At 37.9% G+C, this 24,301-nt stretch overlaps 1 protein-coding gene across 1 annotated transcript in view; it reads left to right on the top strand.

Moving 5' to 3' along the window:
* Positions 1-15,142, top strand: part of RAB38 (RAB38, member RAS oncogene family) — a 63,439-nt gene extending 48,297 nt beyond the window's left edge. Inside the window, exon 3 of the mRNA XM_032168103.2 lies at positions 14,261-15,142. Within this exon, the coding sequence (XP_032023994.1) occupies positions 14,261-14,413 (153 nt within the window). The 3' untranslated portion in view covers positions 14,414-15,142. The remainder of the gene's footprint in view (positions 1-14,260) is intronic.
* Positions 15,143-24,301: the final 9,159 nt, after the last annotated feature.

Genomic DNA, 24,301 nt, shown 5'->3' with positions numbered 1-24,301 from the left:
AATTTGAGACATCTTTCCCATTATTAAGGGAGCATTATTCTCAGCTCTCCCACAAGTTTAACTACATTAGACAAGAGCTTGAGATAGTCTCGGGAGTCACCTTCAATTCTGTTTGGAAAAAGGGAGAGTATAAATTATCTCCCTTCACAGCTGGTGAAACGGATGCCAGAAAGAGGACTTAATCTGCCCATAGTAACCAAGATAATTTGTAGCAACATCAGGGCTAAGACTCAAGTCTCCTAATTCCCTGTCCTACGCTGTCCTGAGTATAAAGAGATTCAGTGTAACGGATATCAGCATAGAGAAGTCACAATTTCTTTTGTGCTTTTTAAATTTGAATCAGTTCATTTTTCTTTCCCTTTTACCGAACAGTTCATTCAAAATTTACATTGTAAGCACTACATGCCAACAGGCTCTATGATAACTGCTGGCAAGATAGACACTCCAAGCGTGTGTCACTTCTGCTCTCAAGAAGTTTATTATCTAGAGAGAAGGTAAATTTTAAAAAGTAATTGTACATGTGTGTGACCATAGATACTATAGGGGACTGTTAGGAGCCACCTAGGAGGTTGGTTAGCAGAACCTTGCTGGGGTTCTGGATTGGGGAGCATTGGTCTATCAGAGAGGATAATACCTTATCATAACCAATCAGATCTACTGTTTCCAACTTTGCATTATATCATTACTCTGTTAAAATCATATTTTAAAAACCACGTATTTCATTTTGGGCTAGTCTCAGGAAAATTAGAGAAAGGTAAAAATGGGGGTAGCACTCCTTAGGCGAGGGTATAAAAAACACACAAGGTAATATAAAATCGGTTAATGAATGTCTCTATCCACAAACCCCTCTACTCTCAACCACTCCCACATATACCACCACTATTTCCAGATCAGTAGTTGTCAAACTGTGTGAAGAGGAACATTAGCTCTCTGAGATATAGCATTAGATAAGAGTTCTGTAGTCAGGTAACTTTATGACCACTGCACAATCATTCCCTTCTTTGAGATGGGAAGGAGAAAGAGAAAGCCTGTTCTCCCATCCCAACTTGAATCTGCCTTATTTCCATTCACACATAATTGATACACATCTTTCCCCTCTGCTCCCAGTTCATTATGGTGCTTTAGTTCCCCTCATGCCTTCCAGCCTAGAATGAGAAACTGCTTTTCTGTTTAATGTAAAAAATTTGAACACATGGCACATTCCATGATCTTCTAAAAACTCTGAGAAATCCTATGATTAAAAAACACTTTTGTATTTTTTTAAATTTAACATCTAAAATCATTTAGCCATAAGATGACTTTTCTCCCATATCATCCTATGAAACTTCAGAACCTACTTGGAAATATCTTACTCTAATGAAGAAGTTTGTTTGCCCCTCCAGTCTCATATATGACTTAACAATAATACTTGGACAGTGTTGTATTGTTTTCCAAGTGTTTTATTTTCAGTGCCTATTGCATGCCAGCACTATTGCTAAGTTCTTTCATGTATCTCCTCTCACTTTATACACATCCTCAATAACCTTGTGAAGTTGGCATTATTTTCATCATAGATTATACGTAAGGAAACAGGCTGAGAGAGAGGTTATAGTGACTTCCTGGAGGTTACATGAGTGGCAATACGCAGAGCTGGGATAGTTCTGAGTCTTTCTTTTTTTTATTATTATACTTTAAGTTTTAGGGTATATGTGCACAAAGTGCAGGTTTGTTACATATGTATCCATGTGCCATGTTGGTGTGCTGCACCCATTAACTCATCATTTACATTAGGTATATCTCCTAATGCTATCCCTTCCCCCTCTCCCCACCCCACAGCAAGCCCCAGTGTGTGATGTTCCCCTTCCTGTGTCCATGTGTTCTCATTGTTCAGTTCCCATCTATGAGTGAGAACATGCGGTGTTTGGTTTTTTGTCCTTGCGATAGTTTGCTGAGAATGATGGTTTCCCGCTTCATCCATGTCCCTACGAAGGACATGAACTCCATGTTTTATGGCTGCATAGTATTCCATGGTATATATGTGCCACATTTTCTTAATCCAGTCTATCATTGTTGGACATTTGGGTTGGTTCCAAGTCTTTCCTATTGTGAATAGTGCCGCAATAAACATACGTGTGCATGTGTCTTAAAAAACTACTTTAAAGTTCATATGGAACTAAAAAAGAGCCTGCATTGCCAAGTCAATCCTAAGCCAAAAGAACAAAGCTGGAGGCATTACGCTACCTGACTTCAAACTATACTACAAGCTACAGTAACCAAAACAGCATGGTATGGGTACCAAAACAGAGATATAGACCAATGGAACAGAACAGAGCCCTCAGAAATAATGCCACATATCTACAACTATCTGATCTTTGACAAAGCTGACAAAAACAAGCAATGGGGAAAGGATTCCCTATTTAATAAATGGTGCTGGGAAAACTGGCTAGCCATATGTAGAAAGCTGAAACTGGATCCCTTCCTTACACCTTATACAAAAATTAATTCAAGATGGATTAAAGACTTACATGTTAGACCTAAAACCATAAAAACCCTAGAAGAAAACCTAGGCAATACCATTCAGGACATAGGCATGGGCAAGGACTTCATGTCTAAAACACCAAAGGCAATGGCAACAAAAGCCGAAATTGACAAATGGGATCTAATTAAACTAAAGAGCTTATGCACTGCAAAAGAAACTACCATCAGAGTGAACAGGCAACCTACAGAATGGGAGAAAATTTTTGCAATCTACTCATCTGACAAAGGGCTAATATCCAGAATCTACAAAGAACTCAAACAAATTCACAAGTTCTGAGTCTTTCTATGGCACCCTTTCCCTTCACATTAAATAAATAGAGACAAATAATAAAAATTCAAGATACTAGACAATTCTGAAGCTAGAGGATATACTGAACTTCATCCAAAAATTCAAAGCAGAATGTCAATCAGTTAGATGTTAGCAGCTAAATACTTCCAAAAAAGTTATATTTGTTCTGGAGGGGTAGGAGATCTACAGATAGAGATGGGAATAAGACTAACTCAAGCAAAGAACACATTGAGGGAAGGGTTTACGGTCTAGTTTGGTTGGAATCTAGTAGAGATGAAACAGGAGAGTTCAGACGTAGCCATGTAGGTTGGGCACCAGTTTTGTGGTCTGAACTTATTCTGACTAGGCAATGTGAGCCCACAAGATATTTCTTCGATGAAGTATGAATGTAATTACACTTACACTTTAATTGGAGTATTTAAGAGACAATCTGGAAGGAATATGGAGGATGATTGCAATGAGAGAGAAGAAACTAGAGGCATGTGATCAGAGAGAAGACTACACAGGACATGAACTGGGGTAAAATGTTACAGTCACTGTGAGAAGAGAGAATGTCATGTCCATCATCATCTCTAAGCAGAAGTTGAAGAGCCCTGGACTAACAAGACAATCACATAACTGATTGCGTAGCAAATTAAAGCATGGAGTGTAAAGCCTTTGATGAATAGTGCCTGGTCCATGAAAAGTGCTCAGTGATTATTTGCTGAATAATAAATCGTTTCATCTAGTTACATATTTCAAGTACTATATAAGAACTTCAAATTGATGTATCTCTTCTTTTTAATTTTCAATTACAAGTTTGTGGAATGAAGAAAAATAATGTTTTATTCCATATCTGAAAGTAGAAAATTATATAACATATTCTAAGTGCTGCCTCAGGGAGGTTACCCAGGCTAAGAATGAGTTGTTATCTGACTATGGAATTTAGGAGTTAGACGTCAGGAATTTGTGAGGGTTGGGTCGACAGGTTCTATGGTTGAGGCCAGCATTTTGGTAGTTAGCTAGTATCTCTCTGATGGCCAATGATGATGAGCATTTTTTCATGTGTCTTTTGGCTGCATACATGTCATCTTTTGAGAAGCGTCTGTTCATATCCTTTGCCCGCTTGTTGATGGGGTTGTTTTTTTCTTGTAAATTTGTTTGAGTTCTTTGTAGATTCTGGATATTAGCCCTTTGTCAGATGCGTAGATTGCAAAAATTTTCTCCCATTCGTAGGTTGCCTGTTCACTCTGATGGTAGTTTCTTTTGCTGTGCAGAAGGTCTTTAGTTTAATTAGATCCCATTTGTCAATTATAGCTTTTGTTGCTATGGCTTTTGGTGTTTTAGACATGAAGTCCCTGCCCATGCCTATGTCCTGAATGGTATTGGAGAGTATCATTGACTCTCCAAATACAAAAAGTGACTAAAATATTAATTTATTTAGCTTTATCAACACATCCATTTTTACACATGGTTCTTCTTCCTATTTGTTTTCACCCAAGGTAACATTATTCTAACAATGCTGGCAGAAATAGTTTCATTTATGCTATCTGGAGAAGCAAGAGCTTCAAACTCTGTACTAAAGAGTTAAGGGCTAGGACATAAGAATCATATATAAGAAAAAAATTAACTCTCTAATTTGAGAGAGAAATGAATTTGTTAAGCTAGAATTGGGTCTTATCTATAAAAGTTCTTAAGAGAGGAAGATGATGTTAAAATAATTATATGTAATATATAGCCATAAAAATACATAATATTACTCAACTTCTACTTTTGCCCCTGGTAAAATATTCCTAATTCTCATAATTCTGCCAGATGGGTATTATCTCTGCCTTATAGGTAAGGCCAAAGAAAATTAAATATTTCGCCTAAGTACATTTAGTTATTAAACAGCACTGAAATCACTTGTGGAGCAACAGAATATAAAGAATATTTTTAAAAGAACAAAATTAGGACTCCAACCTATGTCTGCTTTACTGCAAAGCGTACAGTAGTTCAGCTCAACTTTTATAAACTGGTTTATTTAGTCTTCCTTCCATTTCACCTAAAAGAATGGTATCAAATAATAACTGGAAAGCAAAATAAGGACAGGCAGTTGGACCTGTAAAGTAAATTTTCTTGTGAACATGTTTTCCTTTTTACTTTCTGCATAAATCACCCACGTCTAAAATTATTTTCAGTGAAAGCTGAACTGGTCACTCTTCCAAAGTCCTTGTTCATTCATTTATTCAGTCAGTCATTCGCTTAGTCTGTATGTCTTCTGAGTGCCTACTGTTTGCAGGCACTATGCTAGACACCAGGATGGGGTAATGAATCTCCTAGAAGCTCCCAGTCTAGTAGAGGATACACAAACAAAGCATTACATACTGACCAGTGATAAGTGCCAGAATAGAGGGATTCCTGCTCAGCCTCGGGGAGTCAGGGGAGATTTCCCATGGGAGGTGATCACTGAAGCATGACCTGAAGGAAGAAGAAGAAGGAGACAGGAGATTGTACTCATTGAAGGACCAACTATGTAATGTTTAGGTATTTCATCTGTGTATATCGTTTAACTCTAACAAGAATCTCATGAAATATAGTGATGATTGGCCTCATTTTTAAGTTAAGGAGTAGAGGCTCAGGCTTTTCACTTGTCTTTTGTTTAACAATAACTGGCAAAACCAAGTTTTAAAGCTTGACTCCAACATGCTTTCTGTTTCCATTTTATCCTACTGTATTTGGGACAATGATGTTCCAGTCTCAGTCCTCAGTCTTGGCACATAGAGGTGCCAGAATAAAAGCATTTAATTATCATAAAAATAAATTGTGAAACTCATAATTTCTGTCATTTCCACCATAGATAGCACTCAATAAATAACACTTTGAGTTGAATAAGTCTAGCAAATACTGTTGCTAAGTAGTTTATCCTATATATGTCTCAGTCTCCTCATCTGTAAAACAGAGTTAATAGTTTATCCACCTCTCAGGGTGTAGTAAGAGTTAAATGAGATTATGTATGTAACATACATGGCATGGTGCCTAAGTGTTCAATAATAAAGTGTTCAATAATTGTTAGTAGTTATTACAATTAATGTTTTGTGTCTGGTTGACCATTTATCTTTTCAAACTGATTAATGAGAAAGTAGTTTAACTAAAGGCTGCTGCTTTTCGTGAATGGGGTTTGTTAAGTCTGGCTAAACATAGTCTTTATGCTTATCTTTATTCTTTCTTTTCAAGACTGATTATTGGGTACCCCAGCACTGTTTCAGTAAAAGACTCACAGTGAGAACAATTAAAAACTTACTGAATTAAAAACAAAATGTTAATAGAGACAATCTCTATGAATATTCTGGTTCTTAATGGCAATTATTGGTAAGTCATACATTATATATTGGATTTCGAAAATGTATCTCAGGAATAGAAAACTGTCAAAAAGACTCAAGAACTGTGTCTACCTAGTATTAAGGTTATGGGGTCTGGTGCAGAAAAGGCAAGGATATTGAACTCAGATTATTTTCAGGGGCCAGGAACTTAACAGAAATGCACATTTACAGACATTTACACATAAAAATAAATAAATAAATTGATCAATTAATAACTCTGGGCCACACGTAACACATTGTGGACTGTTTGTTCATAACTTTTGCGATTTAGAAAGAAGCAGTAGCCAAAAACTTAGAAAACATGGGTCCTCATTCCTTCAACAAACATTTATAGGGAGCAGTGGGTTAAGAGCAGGGGCTCTGGGCTGGCGCCGTGGCTCACATCTGTAATCCCAGCACTTTGGGAGGCCGAGGCGGGCGGATCACGAGGTCAGGAGATCGAGAGTATTCTGGCCAACACGGTGAAATCCTGCCTCTACTAAAAATACAAAAAATTAACCGGGCGTGGCAGTGGGCGCCTGTAGTCCCAGCTACTCGGGAGGCTGAGGCAGGAGAATGGCGTGAACCCGGGAGGCGGAGCTTGCAGTGAGCCAAGATCGCGCCACTGCACTCCAGCCTGGGCGACAGAGCGAGGCCCCGTCTCAAAAAAAAAAAAAAAAAAGAGCAGGGGCTCTGTTCTTGAGTCTGGCTTTGCTATTTGACAGTTGTGGAACTTTCAGGGATTGTATTACGAGTGTCTGAACATGGCCTGCAAAACCAGGTGCCAAAAGTTTGACTTGCTGGCTGTGTGAGCCTGGGAAAATTATTTAATTTCTCTATACCTCTGTTTCCTCACCTGATTTTGTGAGTACAAAACTTAATACCAGTAAAATACATGCTATCAGGCTTATAATAAGTTATCCATAGGCATCAGCTATTTTTGGTAATATTACTGTTTAGATACCTCATATGCATTAAGCACTGTGCTTGGATCTAGGAATACAAATATAATAAAAGATAATCCTTGTTTTCAAGGACACAGACAACAGGCAGTTAGGATGTAGTGGTGTCAATGGAGGTGGGTACGAAGTACCAGGGAACACTAAAGATAACGTTTCATGGTGCTAAGAGAAGGCTACTCAGTAGAGATATTTCCAGAAACATGGAGGTATGCAGGTAGCCAGAGCTAAGAGGTGAGGTGCATTCTATAATAGCATATTCCCTGTGAGGCTCAGTAGCCTGTGTGATGCTAGGCAGATCACTTTCCCTCTCTTTCTCTTAATTTCCTGATGTGTCAAAGAAAGCAGGGCGAATTAGTGGTACCTAAGTTCCCCTCCTCTTTAATAATTGGTGATTCTCTGTGAGCTTGGGGATGTTTCATGGCTGAAACAGAGCACTAGAGGTAGCTAGGGTGATGGGAGGGAGATCTCTTGGTACGTAAATGGGGAGACCTAGAAGGTATAAGGCCCTAGAGTTACAGAAAGGAGGCAAGAAAGATTTGAAATACACTTTGACATCTAAAGAATAAAGGACAGAGAATGAGGTAAGGCCATGGTGGGGATGAGGGAGGCATTGTCAAAGGGACACAATTTTTGGAGCTGCTTTTGTGAACCTTTCTCTTCTCTATACCCTATTTCTCCATGCTGACAATGTGACTTTGTCCTGTGTTAAAATAAGTGACAATATGACTCAGTCTGTCCTTCCCAATGCCTGTTACACCAAACTCTGGTAACTTTCATACAAGAGGGCATCACTGAGACCTGGCCTCTCTGCGTCACACTCACCATGTATGCCTTCTCTTCATGGAGATACCATGGTAAAGTGCAAAACTGTGGGCTTTGGATTCAAATAGACATTGGTTTGGACACTAAGAAAATGTAGGCCATAGACTCTAAGAAGAGAGCAAGGAGAAGAGAAAGAGAAAATATAGGCAGAAGCCAAGTTCTGACCCTTACTATCCCTGACACCTTGCACACATCATTTAGCTTCTCTGGACTTCACTTTTGTCATCTGTTAAAGGAGGGCAGTAGCTCCCATCTCAGAGTTATTGTGGTGATTAAATGAAATGCCATATTCTGAGAATAATGTCTGAAACATAAGGTCAGTTTAGGGGAGTCCCAGTAGAAGCTAATGATTGCAGTGGAGGAAAGCAGGTACCCAAAGGAAATGGGAGGTTGATATGAGGGACAAGGGAGGACAGAAGTGCTTAACAGACAGGTGTCCACTACACTAGCACCCATGTTAGGTATTAATGATGATTAATAGAAAGCTAGCAAAATCTTTGCCACTTATGTGCTCAATAAACAAGTGCTAAATCTTCTCAGAGAAAGGATTTTTAAACCCCTGTTTCGTGTATTACTTTTTGTACAGTGGTGTTATTATCCAGTAGGCCATCTGCTCTAATTAAAATTTCACAGGGCTGGGGAATTTAGTGCCCTAACCTTGGAGTCTCGGATACAGTTAGTGTTTTGTTTGAGGTTGATGTATTTGGAAAGACTATGGGAGGATGAATTCTTTGCCAGCTTCTAACTAGGCAGATGTGAAAATTTTTCTGCTAGGATTTTTTTTTTTTTTTTTGGCTCTCTGGTGCTGGGGGTCAAAGATTAAATACTTTGCCACAAGACAGATGTTCTGAAGAGCTAATTAAAAAAACTGACAAGTAAGCAGGACCTCTGATGGTTAGTTGTATGTGCCTTCCTCCACCAAAAGATGAGAATCACTGTGGCTTAGAGTGATTATATTAAATTATATTTCCAGAAAGTTCACAATTGGAATAAAAAGGACAATGTCTTTAAAGGCATTCTTAATTATATGAGTGTGTCTCAAAATTGGCTGCACATTTTAAGTGTAGAATCTTTTAAAAAAATTATGAACAACTTTATTTTTAAAATTAAATTTGTTTAAATTTCAACTTTTAGATATAGGGGCACATGTGCAGGTTTGTTATATGGGAATATTGTGTGAGGCAGAGGTTAGGAGTTTGGATCCCATCACCATGCCTAACTGGGAATTTTTTTTAATGCTCATACTGGGGCCCCATGTCAGACCAATTAGATCAATGTCTGGAAGGAGGGCCCTGGTAATATATTTGTTTTAACTCTACAAGGGATATGAATATACAGCCAGGATTGAGAAGTTATAATTTATAAATAATATCCTAGGATCTATTTTATTCCTAGGATTCATTGTAATGTAATGTATGGGGAGTAGGATGGGAACTGGAATTGGGATAGTCTTGGTTGAAATGACAGATTGGCTAAGATAATGTTCTGCTCTGGATAAGTTACTTAAGCTTTTTTCTAGCTCCCTTACCTTTAAAATATGACCATTAACTCTCCAATAGATGTTTGTGAACACTGGATGTGAGTATTATTTAATAAACAAAGCACCTGCTTAATTAACTCCATTTGCTTTTAGTAAAATTCTTTGTTAGGAATTTTAGCCTGTTTCTGAGACTTGCTTATCAGTATAAATGAAAGATTCTGAGCAGTGGCACAAAGAAGAACACTCATTACCTTAAAACAGTAGACCATCTTGTCATACTGCAGACATAGAAATAAATCACAGTGATATCCAGTCCAATTTTACATGTCCTGGAAGTCAGAGTATATACATTTCCTTTCTAGCAAAAGATGCCCCTGGAGATGTTGTGACTACTGCCTATAATAAATGCAAATGAAAATTTCCATGTAGTGTTTTTCATTTACGCTGGCAGCTCTGTTTCTATACAATTACCCAGAAAATGTGGGCTTGACTGTCTATTTGGATGCCAAGTAGCTCAATCAATTATATTGCAATCTAATTGCCCAAAGAGTCTGAACCTGCAATTCTATCAGGCAGGGTCTGATTATCCATGCTGACCTTGGGTTAATGGGGAGAGGGAGGTTTATTCTATATTGTTATATCTTCTCCTAGCCTAGGCCCTTTGGCTGTGACCTGATTGGTATATAGAAAGTCAGAAAGACCAGATATGGTTCGAAGTGCCAGTAATACAAATCAACCTTGCCTGATTCCTGGTTGCATGCTCCTACCTTGCATGCTGGAACCAGGTGCTCTGCCCATTGTGTTCCTTTATTTATTTGGGGATATATTTGGGGGGGAGCTGAGATAAGGATTTGGCTTCAAGCTTGTGCTTTAAACAGTATACATCTTGCCTTTTGTAGTAAACGTGGTAAATATTAGTATTTATTCTTCTCCCTGAGCTCACAGCTGGCCATCCCAATTACTAGTGTGTGACTTGGGGCCAGTCACTTTCCCTTTCTGAAGCTCAATATCCTCAGCTGCAAAATGAAGGAATGGAAAACACACACACATTGTGTTCTTCTGATGGTTAACTTGTGTGAGGAGAATATATAGATAACATTTATTGAATGTGTACTGTGTGCCTTTCACTGTTCTAAGTATTTCATGTTTCAAGTATTAATATATATTAACTTACAATCATTTGTGAGGTAAATTTTTAATTCTCTCTTTTACAGATGAGGAAACTGAAGCATGAAGTGGTTAAAGTAATTTTTCTGAGGTCATGCAATCAGAAAGTAGGGGAACTAAGATAAGGGTTTGTCCCCAGGCCTGTACTCTAAACACTATACCCCTTGCCTTTTTGTAGTGTGCCTGTGGTAAATATAGTCAAAAGCATTTGCAGTTCTTCCTGGCTTTCTCTTAAAATTTCTAATCTGAAATATGTATACCATGACAATCAGCACCTTGGTACACATATATTAGGTATTCACTAAATGGCTACTGATAGGTCAGCTGTTAAAGTGCTAAAGATCTGTAGAGGCTTGTCTAGTAATGGACTTTTATAGTACTGTGGTTACTGACATTTTACCTGCAAAAAACCCTCAATGGCTCTACTTGGCAAATTTAGGATTCAAGGCTCTACAGAGATCTGGCACCCTGATGCCCTTTCCAACCTTTTTATGCTTTTGCTATTTACACAAACCCTGCTAGTGGGTAAGCTCAGTCAGGAATGAGATGTATCATCTGTATATTGGTATGCCTAGTACTTGATGGAAATCTAAATACTATTAATTCGATGAATGAACCTGACTCAGTCACCATGAACTGCTGCTCTTTGTACATGCAGTCTAAGCAGTCACTCCTTGGCTCTGCCTGTTTCCTGTCTCTAGAGCCCATCCTTCATGGTCAACTCTCCTAGGCCTAATACCATCTAGACTTTACTCAGTGTGTTAAAACTCACAAACAATTTAAACAGTGTTATGTTATATTTTCACTAAAATGACCCTGCTAGGTTGCCACTAATTTGAGCTTAGATTTCAGTTCTTTTTCTCATAATGATAATGGATTTTCATTGATTTTCCCACACTAGCATTGAATTTTCCTCATTAGTAGATTTTGTCAATTTGCACAGTATGATGAAGGGAAACCTATTTAACTGGCATTTAATATATGAGTGGAGGTTTAAAAAATACTACTGGCAAATCTAACTTTCATCATATATTAAGAAGGGCCCTTTCTAATGTTTAAAATTGTTTTCCTGTCATATAAACATGTTTTTATTATAATATATGGAAGAGAAATAAACTAGTATTATTTAACACTTGCTGGGTCTAACACTAAAGAACTAACTTTTATTTGTGATTGTTCTTGGTTTTCTGAACAATCTGGAAAAGGAATGCAGCTTAGCAAAAGCCAGGCTTTGATGTCAGAAAGACCCAGTGTAAGCTCTGGCCTCCCAGCCCACTTGCTGTGTGATCCTGGGGAAGCCTCTTAACCCCTTACAGATAAGCTTTCTTGTCTGTAAACATACATGGTAATATCTCATGTTTGGTATTTGGGGTATAATTTTGTTGTCTCCTTCTCCAACACACAAGCAATAACCAAATGAGAATCAAAGTATTGTCTTATGAATGGCCAGGCAAGTACACTAAAGCCATTCAAATAGGGCTTCTTTAATGAGATGTGGTGGCCCTTAAGCCCAAGGCCTGGAAGGCTGAGCAAGGAGACTCCTTTTTACCTTCCTGAATGGGAGACAGTAGAGGACCATTGGACAGGCTTCCGCTCAGTCACATAGCAAGTGGCAGGGCTCCGGAACAAAGTGTTGAGCTGGGTTTGTTCCAAAAAGCAAGGCCCTGCCTAGGTCAGTTGGTTGCCTGGGAGCAGGGAGCTCAAGTGTGACCCTTGGACATGACACTAGGAAGAGGAAGAGTGGCAGAAGACATGCTAAGCACAGGCCATGACTTTAAGGCACAGGAAGTTGCCCTACAGGGGATGGGGCAGAAGCATTGCTGTTCTCTCAGGACTGGATTCCATAGAGTCAGGAAAATACTTGAGCTGAAGGAAGAAATGCCATCCCCACCCTTACCCCAACAATAATAACAAAATCCATACGGACAAAAAAAACTAATCTTTATCTTAAAGGGTTTTAAATGGGATTAAATAAGATTACTTATTTACTGTTGAAGTCCCTAGCAAGTTCACATTGTGAAAGCAATAATGTCTGCTGCACTCTGTCAAGGGAAGCAAATTTTTATTACGTAAGTGTTATCATCAAGACCATTTTATAGCTGGGGAAAGGGAGGCTTGGGGAAAGGGAGGCTTAGAGAAATGAACACCGGTCTGGTAAAAAGCAACAACAATAATATAATAAGCAAAAAGGCAACCACGCCTTTACCTTGTGTTTTGGATTTAGAAACCCTGGGAAACATTTTCTTTAAAACTGTCTAGAGGGGAGATAAATAATCAGGCTATACTTGTCTGGAACTCCAAAGTTACCTTAAGCTTTCATAGCTGGTGAACTCAGTTTCGGGCTTGAAGGATGGGGAACCTGCTAATGAACATTTACAACTAAGGTCATTAGACATGGATGCCATTTGGAAGCCAACACTACTTCTTATATTTTCCAAGTAATATGACTTCATTCAATGATCTCAAAATATATCAACAACTTTGACATACATGCAAAACTCAGGAATAAGTACTTGCACTTCAGATTGGACAACAAGGTTCTGTAGTAAAACATCTTAACAATGAGAAAGCCTTGTCTCTTTACATTAATTATGAAGAAATACATCAAAGAAGTTCTACAAATTGTGATTAAAAACAATCAAATTTAACTTTACTGGAGATCTTTAACTACTTTTTACCTAAGCAAAGATATTTATTTTAGTACACTGGTAGTATATTTTCTATATTTCTTAGGTTTCTGACCAGCAGGAACAAAAAAAGCAGTTTAACTTATACTACTGACATATTTTAGATTCAAATGTTTGCTCCGTATTTTTTCCAAATTCAAGTTTATTTCATTTTTGAACCTAAACTTACATTTCCAATTTTATTTTTTTCTTTGAAGAGTTATGTCCATCTGGAATGTCTAGATAATGCCAGGGTTTATTTGGGGTAATAACCCCAAATCTCAGTGGGTTAAAATAGCAAGATCATCATTCTCATGCACACTACACAGCATGGGCTGATTGGGATACTTGCCTCTACTTGATCTCACTCACAGACCTTATCCGAAAGAGTTTCCATTGCTGTGCTTCCACAGGAAGAAACAGAGAGAAAAAATGTAGGAAATTGAGCATCGGCTCTTATTGCTCCTATATGAAAGTGACACACGTTACTTCTCACATTTTGATGCCCAACAAGTCACATGTCCATGGCTAGGTTCAAAGAGGTCAGAATAGTGCACTCTTCTCCATTTAACTGGAGGACAGAGACCCAGAAATATTTATGAAGCCATTAATGAATACTGTAAAAGATGTCTTATCATTCTTACTTTATATCAAGGTCACAAAAATAGTATGTGGCAGAGGGCAATTATAAATCTAAGTCAGATTAAAGGTTTATGTTTCTTCTACAATATTACTATGGTTTGAGTATGTAGAAATGTGAAAATAAGAAAATTGCCCTCTAACTGAAATTTAACCTACTAAATAAATCCACCAAACACCATTCTTCCTCTATGACACAGCAAAATAAATACTTCTTTTGTGAGGAACCAAAGAGTAAAGTTCTTTGAAGGAACAAGTAAGAGTGAGGAGAACAGGAGGGGGATGCATATGTAGCATATAGGAAGGAATATTTAAATGAATTGTCACATATAAGTCTCTGCTCTAGCATTATTTCAGAGTATTGAATAAGAAAAATTGTTTTATTTTTTCCCTCATAGGAAAATATAAACATTGATGAAGCCTCCAGATGCCTGGTGAAACACATACTTGCAAATGAGTGTGACCTAATGGAGTCTATTGAGCCGGACGTCGTGAAGCCCCATCTCACATCAACCAAGGTTGCCAGCTGCTCTGGCTGTGCCAAATCCTAGTAGGCACCTTTGCTGGTGTCTGATAGGAATGACCTCATCATTCCACGAGTTGTGCCTCTATTTTTACCATTTTGGGTAAACGTCAGGATAGAGATATCACATGTGGCAAACCAAAGATCTATGCCTCTATTTTTTTCAATGAGAGAGAAATAGCAAATGTTCTTTCTGTGCTTTCCTCACCATCATCACAGTGTTTACAAACTTTTGAAAATATTTAGTCTGTTACAAACTTCTGTCGTGTAGCTGACCAAAATCCTGCAGGGCCACAGTCAGCCCTGTTATTTGCTTCTTTTAATCAGCAAAGGCCTCAAGTCTCAAAATAAAAGGGGAGAAGAACAAACTAGCTGTCAAGTTAAGGATTGGCTTTCACCTTGCCCTGGTGTCTTTGTCCAGATTTCAATATATTCTCTGATGGCCTGACAGGCCTATTAAGTAGATGTGATATTTTCTCCCAAGATGACCTCCATTCTCGGCAGACCTAAGAGTTGCCTCCGAGTTAGCTCTTTGGAATCATGAACACAGGTGTGCTATATTTTCGTTGTCCTAATTGTCACTTGCCGTGGCCTGAATGTTGGCTTAACTGAATATTGTATGAAAAGACATGCCTCCGTATGTGCCTTTCTATTAGCTTTCTCTGACTCAAGCTGTGGGGCTCCTCTATACATGTAATATATACTATATATATTTTCGCAAGTGAACAATAAAACATTAAAAGATACTGTTTCCCTATTTATGAAAGTGCTTTAAGTTTCTTAGTATTGTGAAGGGATTTTTTTTTGGACAAAGTAAACGGGGTTCTCAAGATCCATTTCTAAAATTTTATTTCAAGGAGGAGATGAGAAATGTATGCTTAAAGAAACTGCTGGACACTATTAAAACTGGGATGAGTCTATGCCATCTGCATTTACTGTTCATATTGACATTTAGGCCAGAGAGTATACAGTGCATATACATATTCTTAGTTAATCAGAAGAATATGTCCTCATAGATTCTGATTAAGAAAGGTGCCAGATCAATCAACATTAAAAAAAACAATAAAATATGCATTGTGACACCTTGGTTTACACAGTGGTTGTGGTGCTGATACGTGCAGGTAGCTGTTACTTTAATGTCATTATTTTATATTAATATTTGCAATATACTCACAGGAGTCATATATACATACATATATATATATATATATATATATATTTTAGACGGAGTCTTGCTATGTCACCAGGCTGGAGTGCAGTGGCACAATCAGCTCACTGCAACTTCCACCTCCTGGGTTCAAGCAATTCTCCTGCCTCAGCCTCCTGAGTAGCTGGGACTACAGGCATGTGCCACCACGCCCAGCTAATTTTTGTATTTTTAGTAGAGACGAGGTTTCTCAGGATCCTGCTATTTTCCTGTAAGGGTCTGGACTTTAGTGGAGGAAATGTGGTAGCTCTGTCAGCTTGGCCTCTTACAACTCTGCAGGATCCTGAGATACAGGATGAGATATGTGGGTACGTATCCTTAAGAGTCTTGAATCCCCAAATTCGTTGGAAACTCTGACCTAGAAAAAGAGGCCTTCTACTCTTTCCAGTGGGAGAACAGTTAATTGCTACATAAAAGCCCTGCCTCAGTAGGAATTTTTAAGGTGAGGCTTGCCCATATCAAGTTCTGCCCCCATTTCCCCTCATTGCTTCTAGACAAATAACTAGGGCCAAGTCTCAGCATGATCTGAGTGGAAAAGGATAATCCGTGTTGCAGGATGAAATGGATTATGTATCAAATGAACTACAGAATCTGGCTAGTAAATATTAGTAATAATCTAGAGAACAATCCAAAGAATTGGTCTTGATATACTGAAATATTGGATCATGGAGATAAGGCTGGATAATAGATAATCTACTTATATGAGGAGATACTTTCATGAGTTAATTTTTAACATTCTGGCAAGTCTACCTGGCATTGATTCTAATATGCTATTGGAATGGCTTGGCTCCTTGAAGCTTATAAATGATGCTGGCCTGAAATAAATGATGTGGACATGCCAGAACTACATTGGCAAAATACTGGAGAAGAGATCCAGGGTCTCACAGAAGTGGGAATGTTAGAATGTACTCATTTTGAAAGGCCGGAGAATCTGCCAGCTCATTGTGTTCTCCAGGAGAGCCTAGAAGACAATCACTTTACTAAAGCAAGAAGCATTCCCAAAAGAGGGGTACCCGCATCAATGAGAAACTCAGTAGTGACTGTTGTCTATTGACCAGGCTTGAGATTATAGAGATGTTGCTCTTTTTTTATGGGAATGGCTTCCTTCATATTTAAGGGTCATTATGTGGTAGACTATTAAATGGTGCTAGCATATTTGGTTCTGTGTCTTAGACACCTAGGACCAAAAGATGGAAATAAGAGTATAGCCTCTTACTGTTACTTTTAATAATCTACTTAAGAAAATGACTTTCTCCTTGCCAGAACTTCAGGTTTTCCATAATTGGAGGTCTCAATACTTCTACCAGAAGACATAGTAAGGGTTCCAGTAGATCTACAGCTTCAGCTGCTGTCTGATTAATTTTGGCTCCTCAGGCCTATAGACCAGCAGTTAGAGAAGGTAGTTACTATACAGACAAGGGTCATTCACCATAATGATCAAAAGGAAATGGGGTTGCTACTAGATAGTGGAGCAGAAAGTAGTGTGTCTGGAACTCATGGGATTCACTGGGGTGCCTCTTGATGCCTCCATCACTGGTGATATCTGAAAGGGCAGTTGCAGCAGCAACATCTTGATAAGGACAAGAAGTCAGGGACTCATACTCTCAGGGATAAATGTCTGAGTTATTGCACTATGCAATGAACCTTGATTAGAAGCAGTTTGATCAAGGGAAGGGAAATGATGAATATTAATTATGGCATCACTTATGGTGTCAGAATTAACTATAATACTGTAGCTTATCTCACCAACCTTCCTGTTAGTATTCTTACTGTCTCTGTCTTTTTTTCTTTTTCATTTTTAGTAGAGATAGGGTTTCACCACATCAACCATCCTGGTCTCGAACTTCTGGCCCCAAGTGATCCACCTGCCTTGGACACCCAAAGTGCTGGGTTTATAGGCACAAGCCACCACACCTGGCCTAAACACCTTTTCTTTTCTTTTCTTTTCTTTTTTTTGAGATGGAGTCTCACTCTATGGCCAGGCTGGAGTGCAGTGGTGCGATAGCTCACTGCAACCTCCACCTCCCAGGTTCAAGCGATTCTTCTGTCTCAGCCTCCCGAGTCGCTAGGACTACAGGCATGCGCCACCACACCCGGCTAATTTTTGTATTTTTAGTAGAGATAGGGTTTCAACAAATTGGCCAGGCTGGTCTCGAACTCCTAACCTCATAATCTGCCCATCTCGGCCTCCCAAAGTGCTGGGATTACAGGCATGAGCCACCACGCCCGGCCATTTATTATTATTATACTTTAGGTTCTGGGATACATGTGCAGAATGTGCAGGTTTGTTATATAGGTATACACGTGCCATGGTGGTTTGCTGCACCCATCAACCCGTCATCTACATTAGTTATTTCTCCTAATGCTATCCCTCCCCTATCCCCCCACCCTCCGACAGGCCCCGGTGTGTGATGTTTCCCTCTCTGTGTCCATGTGTTCTCATTGTTCAACTCCCACTTATGAGTGAGAACATGCAGTGTTTGGTTTTCTGTTCTTGTGTTAGTTTGCTGAGAATGATGGTTTCCAGCTTCGTCCATATCCCTGAAAAGGACATGAACTCATCCTTTTTTATGGCTTCATTGTATTCCATGGTATATATGTGCCACATTTTCTTTATCCAGTCTATCATTGATGGGCATTTGGGTTGGTTCCAAGTCTTTGTTATTGGGAATAGTGCTGCAATAAACATACATGTGGATATGTCTTTATAATAGAATGATTTATAATCCTTTGGGTATATACCCAGTAATGGGATTGCTGGGTCAAATGGTATTTCTGGTTCTAGATCTTTGAAGAATCACCACACTGTCGTCCACAATGGTTGAACTAATTTACACTCCCACCAACAGTGTAAAAGTGTTCCTATTTCTCCACATCCTCTCCAGCATCTGTTGTTTCCTGAATTTTTAATGATCACCATTCTAACTGGCATGAGATGGTATCTCATTGTGGTTTTGATTTGCATTTCTCTAATGACCTGTGATGATGAGCTTTTATTCATGTGTTTGTTGGTCTCATAAATGTCTTCTTTTGAGAAGTGTCTGTTCATATCCTTTGCCCACTTTTTGATGGGGTTGTGTTTTTCTTGTAAATTTGTTTAAGTTGTTTGTAGATTCTGAATATTAACCCTTTGTCAGATGGATAAATTGCAAAATTTTTCTCCCATTCTGTAGGTTGCCTGTTCACTCTGATGATAGTTTCTTTTGCTGTGCAGAAGCTCTTTAGTTTAATTAGATCCCATTTGTCAATTTTGGCTTTTGTTGCCATTGCTTTTGGTGTTTTAGACATGAAGTCTTTGCCCATGCCTATGTCCTGAATGGTATTGCCTAGGTTTTCTTCTAGGGTTTTTATGGTTTTAGGTCTTACATTTATATCATTAATCCATCTTGAATTAATTTTTGTATAAGGTGTAAGGAAGGGATCCAGTTTCAGTTTTCTGCATATGGCTAGCCAGTTTTCCCAACACCATTTATTAAATAGGGAAACCTTTCCACATGGCTTGTTTTTGTCAGATTTGTCAAAGAGCTGATGGTTGTAGATGTGTGATGTTTTCCTGAGGCCTCTGTTCTATATATCTGTTTTGGTAACAGTACCATGCTGTTTTGGCCACTGTAGCCTTGTAGTATAGTTTGAAGAGCAACACTAAGACACATAATCACCAGATTGACCAAGGTTGAAATTAAGGAAAAAATGTTAAGGGCAGCCAGAGAGAAAGGTCAGGTTACCCACAAAGGGAAGCTCATTAGACTAACAGTGCATCTCCCTGCAGAAACCCTACAAGCCAGAAGAGAGTGGGGGCCAATACTCAACATTCTTAAATTAAAGAATTTTCAACCCAAAATTTCATTTCCAGCCAACTAAGCTTCATAAGCAAAGGAGAAATAAAATCCTTTAGAGGCAAGCAAATGCTGAGAGATTTTTGTCACCACCAGGCCTGCCTTACAAGAGCTCCTGAAGAAAGCCTAAATATGGAAAGGAAAAACTGGTACCAGCAAAAACATACCAAATTGTAAAGACCATCGACACTATGAAGAAACTGCGTCAACTAACAGGCAAAATAACCAGCTAGCATCATAATGACAGGATCAAATTCACACATAACCATATTTACCTTAAATGTAAATGGGCTAAATGCCCCAATTAAAAGTCAAAAACTGGCAAATTGGATAAAGAATCAAGACCCATCAGTGTGCTGTATTCAGGAGACCCATCTCACATGCAGAGACACACGTAGGCTCAAAATAAAGGGATGGAGGAATATTTACCAAGCAAATGGAAAGCAAAAACAAAAAAAAAAAAACAAAAACAAAAAAACAGAGGTTGCAATCCTAGTGTCTGATAAAACAGATTTTAAACCAACAAATATCAAAAAAGACGAAGGGTATTATATAATGGTAAAGGGATCAATGCAAAAGGAGAGCTAACTATCCTAAATATATAGGCGTTCAATACAGGAACACCCAGATTTATAAAGCAAGTTCTTAGAGACCTACAAAGAGACTTAGGCTCCCACACAATAAGAGTGGGAGACTTTAAAACCCACTATCAATATTAGACAGATCAATGAGACAGAAAATTAACAATGATATTCATGACTTGAGCTCAGCTTTAGACAAAGTGGACCTAATAGACATCTACAGAACTCTCCACCCCAAATCAATAGAATATACATTCTTCTTAGCACCACATTGCACTTATTCTAAAATTGATCACATAATTGGAAGTAAAACACTCCTCAGCAAATGCAAAAGAATGGAAATCTTAACAAACAAGTCTCTCAGACCACAGTGCAATCAAATTAGAACTCAGGATTAAGAAACTCACTCAGAATTGCACAACTACATGAAAACTGAACAACCTGCTCCTGAATAACTACTGGGTAAAAAACGAAATTAAGGTAGAAATAAATAAGTTATTTGAAACCAATGAGAACAAAGACACAATAGACCAGAATCTCTGGGACATGGCTAAAGCAGTGTTTAGAGGGAAATTTATAGCACTAAATGCACACAGGAGAAAGTGGGAAAGATCTAAAATTGACACCCTATAATCACAATTAAAAGAACTAGAGAAGCAAGAGCAAACAAATTCAAAAGCTAGCAGAAGACAAAAAATAACTAAGATCAGAGCAGAACTGAAGGAAATAGAGACACAAAACCCCTTCAAAAAAATCAGTGAATCCAGGAGGTGTTTTTTTTTTTTTTTTAAAGATTAACACTTTTCTTAACAACAATGAGAGGTAGTGTTGTCATGAAATAATACATTTAAAACAGTATAGTGCCTAAAACATAACAAGTAATCAATACATGTGGATATTATGATACTACTCTGTCTGCTTGTTTTTAAAATTGAAGAAGTAGTATAAGCAAAGCTATTAGGTAAAAATGGTAGATATTTTTGGATATGTCAGATATGGGACCCTCGAGTAAATCAATAGAAATGCAAAGTTGATTAGTAGTCACCTAGGCTTTGGAGGGTTTCATGGATGACAGATAAAGCCTATGGGTTTTCTTCGGGGGATGAGAAAAATGTTCTCAAATTCATTGTGGTGATAGTTATATAACATGAATATACTAAAATCCACTGAATGCTATACTTTAAATGGGTAAAATCTATGGTATGCAAATAAAAAATAAAGCAGTGATAAGAAAAAAAGTGGAACTATAGGAAAAAGCAATATAAAACTATTGTTTCCCCTGATGCATCACTTTAGCTTAACGATAGTGTGTAGTTCTGGTGTTTGTTATTCCACGGGAGGGAATTTTAGAGTGTGCCTCTTTATCACTGCTCTTCTCTGCCTAGTATTTCATCACTTCTGAATTCATGATTTGCTCTCAGATATTTGAACTAGCATTTTGTATGAATTTAAACTTGGCTGCATCTGAGCTGTTTCTGTCTTAAAACATCATTGGCTTCTTGGAATTCAGAAGCAATTGGAAAATTTCCCAATATTGGAAAAGAAAAGATCATGAAAAATCCTAATAAAAACGATCAGAAATGCTGATAAACTAAACAAAGTAAGTCTTGAAGACAAGGGTAAAATGCCTCTGGGAAGTATGTCCAAAACTGTTCACTGCATTGATGAGTCTGAAATTTTCCATATCATCAAGCTAATTTATTTTCTTCAATTTGATTGACTTTTAGAATATCAACCTCCAGGCACAGGCAGTGTATACCTAAATGCAGTGTACTCACTGAAACTGTAATGGTAGACATAAGACTCTAGAATTTAAAATCCCAGATGACCCAGGTCATGCTTTATATTAGAATAAAATTGTCTTTCAAAGAGCTCAAGGAAACTTTATGAAAGTGTTTTTTTTTTGTAAATATCAAATATGTGAAAGTTGCTATTACTTGTAATAAAATACAATGTTTTCTGTTTTGTCTTGAACTGAACTTTGAAGAAGTTACCTTATGCCAGATGTGTAACATCAATTTGTATTCACTGGACTCCTTAATCAAATAGCCATCAATTGGCTGCTCTGAGCAAGTTGTTGTGTTTGGTGCATTAAGTCACTTGTCAAGATCTCTAACAAAATGCATAGTGCTTAATATATGTTAGTTTCTTTTTTTTTCTCTGTGTGATAGCTGTTGCCATGGAAACCAGAAATAAAAAGTCACGGGTCTGTGCTCTTCAAGTCTATAGTTTCATTGGGGGAAGGGAGAGTGGGTTAATAAGAGGAAAGATACAGTTGAGGACCAAGAAAATAAGACTGTTGCTGTTTCCACTCCATGACGTTCTGCATTTTATTTTATCATTATAATAAATGTTAGAAGCTATAATTCATTGTTCAGATCAGATATTATGTCTTTTCAAAACATAATGTCATTTAATCATCATTACTACCTCTATTGGGAGGTATGATTACACATTTTATAGATAAGAAAACAGATTGTTAGAAATAAAATATCTACATGTATCATGTGATTCTGGCAGGATTTCTTGTCAGTGCATCTGCTCTTCTGGTCTCAATGGGCCAATCAGAGTACTTCATTCTTCCTGGCTCAAGTGACAGGTCTAGAGGTGTGCCTGTGATCTAAGCTGAACTATGCAGGGTCTTTGGCTGTGCCTTTTTTCCAATTCTTTAGAAAAGGGGCCTGTAGGAAATGGCCATGATTTTCTCACCCCATGTGACAGCTGGGTGAACACATAACCAATACATAGAATCAAGCAGTTAAGTAAAAGAAAGGCAGGGAGAAATGAAGATCCCATCTGAATCTCTTAGTTTAACTGTGTATGAGTCCTGATTTAACCTTTAACTTCCCAGTTACAAGAGGCAATAAATTTCTCTTTGGTTTTGTTGTTGTTCATTTGTCCAGAACAGATTGCATTGATTTTTCTATAACTCAAACATTCCTGACTAATATAGCCATAGATTTGTATAGGTATTGGCAGCTTTACTTCAAATATTCTGCTAGTAAAAAGTATACAAAGACATGGCCAATGGAGGAAAAGATGCTAATCCAAGTGCAACAGTCAGCAGCCCAGAAATAAAAAGGTAAATAGTGACTAGTGGCTTATAGAATAAAAATAAAGCACACGAATACATTTTTGGAATAAATAATGTTGTTAAATTACTATAGAGGAAGGTGTAATGGAAGGTGCATATTTATATACATGTGATGTTATTTACATTACAAAATTAATATGAAAATACTTTAATCACAGTATGTTTGCATACAAGAATCAGGATGTAAATATTATTAAAAATCTATAAAGTAAAGTCTGGAAATTTCAAGAGAAGAGAGAATATTGAGAGTAATCAAAGAAGGATGGAAAATAAAAATTTTGTGAAAGTGCAAAATAATATGGGGCCATGGAGTCTCCCAGAAGAAGCATGAGAAGGGATTTGATAAATGCTTTAAATACTGATTAATTTTGAGAAGAGTGATATTCAGCTATTGTCTTCGGCAAAGGAAACAAATATTGAGAGGACAAAGGATAAGCAAGGTTCTCAAATGCTTTGGCCCTAACCACAAAAAGAATTACAGTGAGTATATGGAGAGACAATCATCTGAATATGACAAGTAAATGAAGTAGTGCTCAATCACAGGCACTGAAAAATCATCATAGTGATTTGATATTTAAAATACTGTTTATTTAGTGCCCACTTTATGGCAACTACTGTACACATGCTGCTCAGTCATCACAGCAACACCACAAGATAATCACTATTAACATGATTTGAGAGATAAAGAAATTATAAAGCTCAGAGATCTTTAGCAACTATTTCAAGGTTCACATAGCTAGAAAGCGACTGAGACAGTACTCAAACTCAAGACTGGCTGGCTCAAAAGATTTTGTTTTACCATGACTCAAATGACACATTTTCAATCTGCCTCTATCTGACCATATTTTCATATGACCATAGTTTAGATGGCACCACTTTTCAAGATTATGTATTTATTTTGTGTAGGCATCAGTTAAGTTTCAGTAAGGGACAGACATTATGCAGCAAATTGAATAAGGGACATTTAACGTAAGAAAATAACTAGTAAAAGGAGATTAAGAAGGATTGGTTAAAGAGAACTCTAAAGAATCCAGGAATAGCAAATGCCGGGAAAAGCCGCCACTTCTATGGCTGAGGGAGCACATCCAAAGGGAAAAAACTTGGCAGATCCTCCCCAACTTCCCACCCCTTGCTTCGAGTTGAGATTCAGACTTTTTTGGAGAAAGTGTTGCCAAAGCCCACCAGATAGGGGAAAAGT

Source organism: Hylobates moloch, unplaced genomic scaffold (assembly GCF_009828535.3).
Source record: "Hylobates moloch isolate HMO894 unplaced genomic scaffold, HMol_V3 SCAFFOLD_11, whole genome shotgun sequence".
NCBI lineage: Eukaryota > Metazoa > Chordata > Mammalia > Primates > Hylobatidae > Hylobates > Hylobates moloch.
The sequence above is the reverse complement of the archived record's forward strand: the minus strand, read 5'-3'. Positions and strand labels throughout refer to the sequence as shown.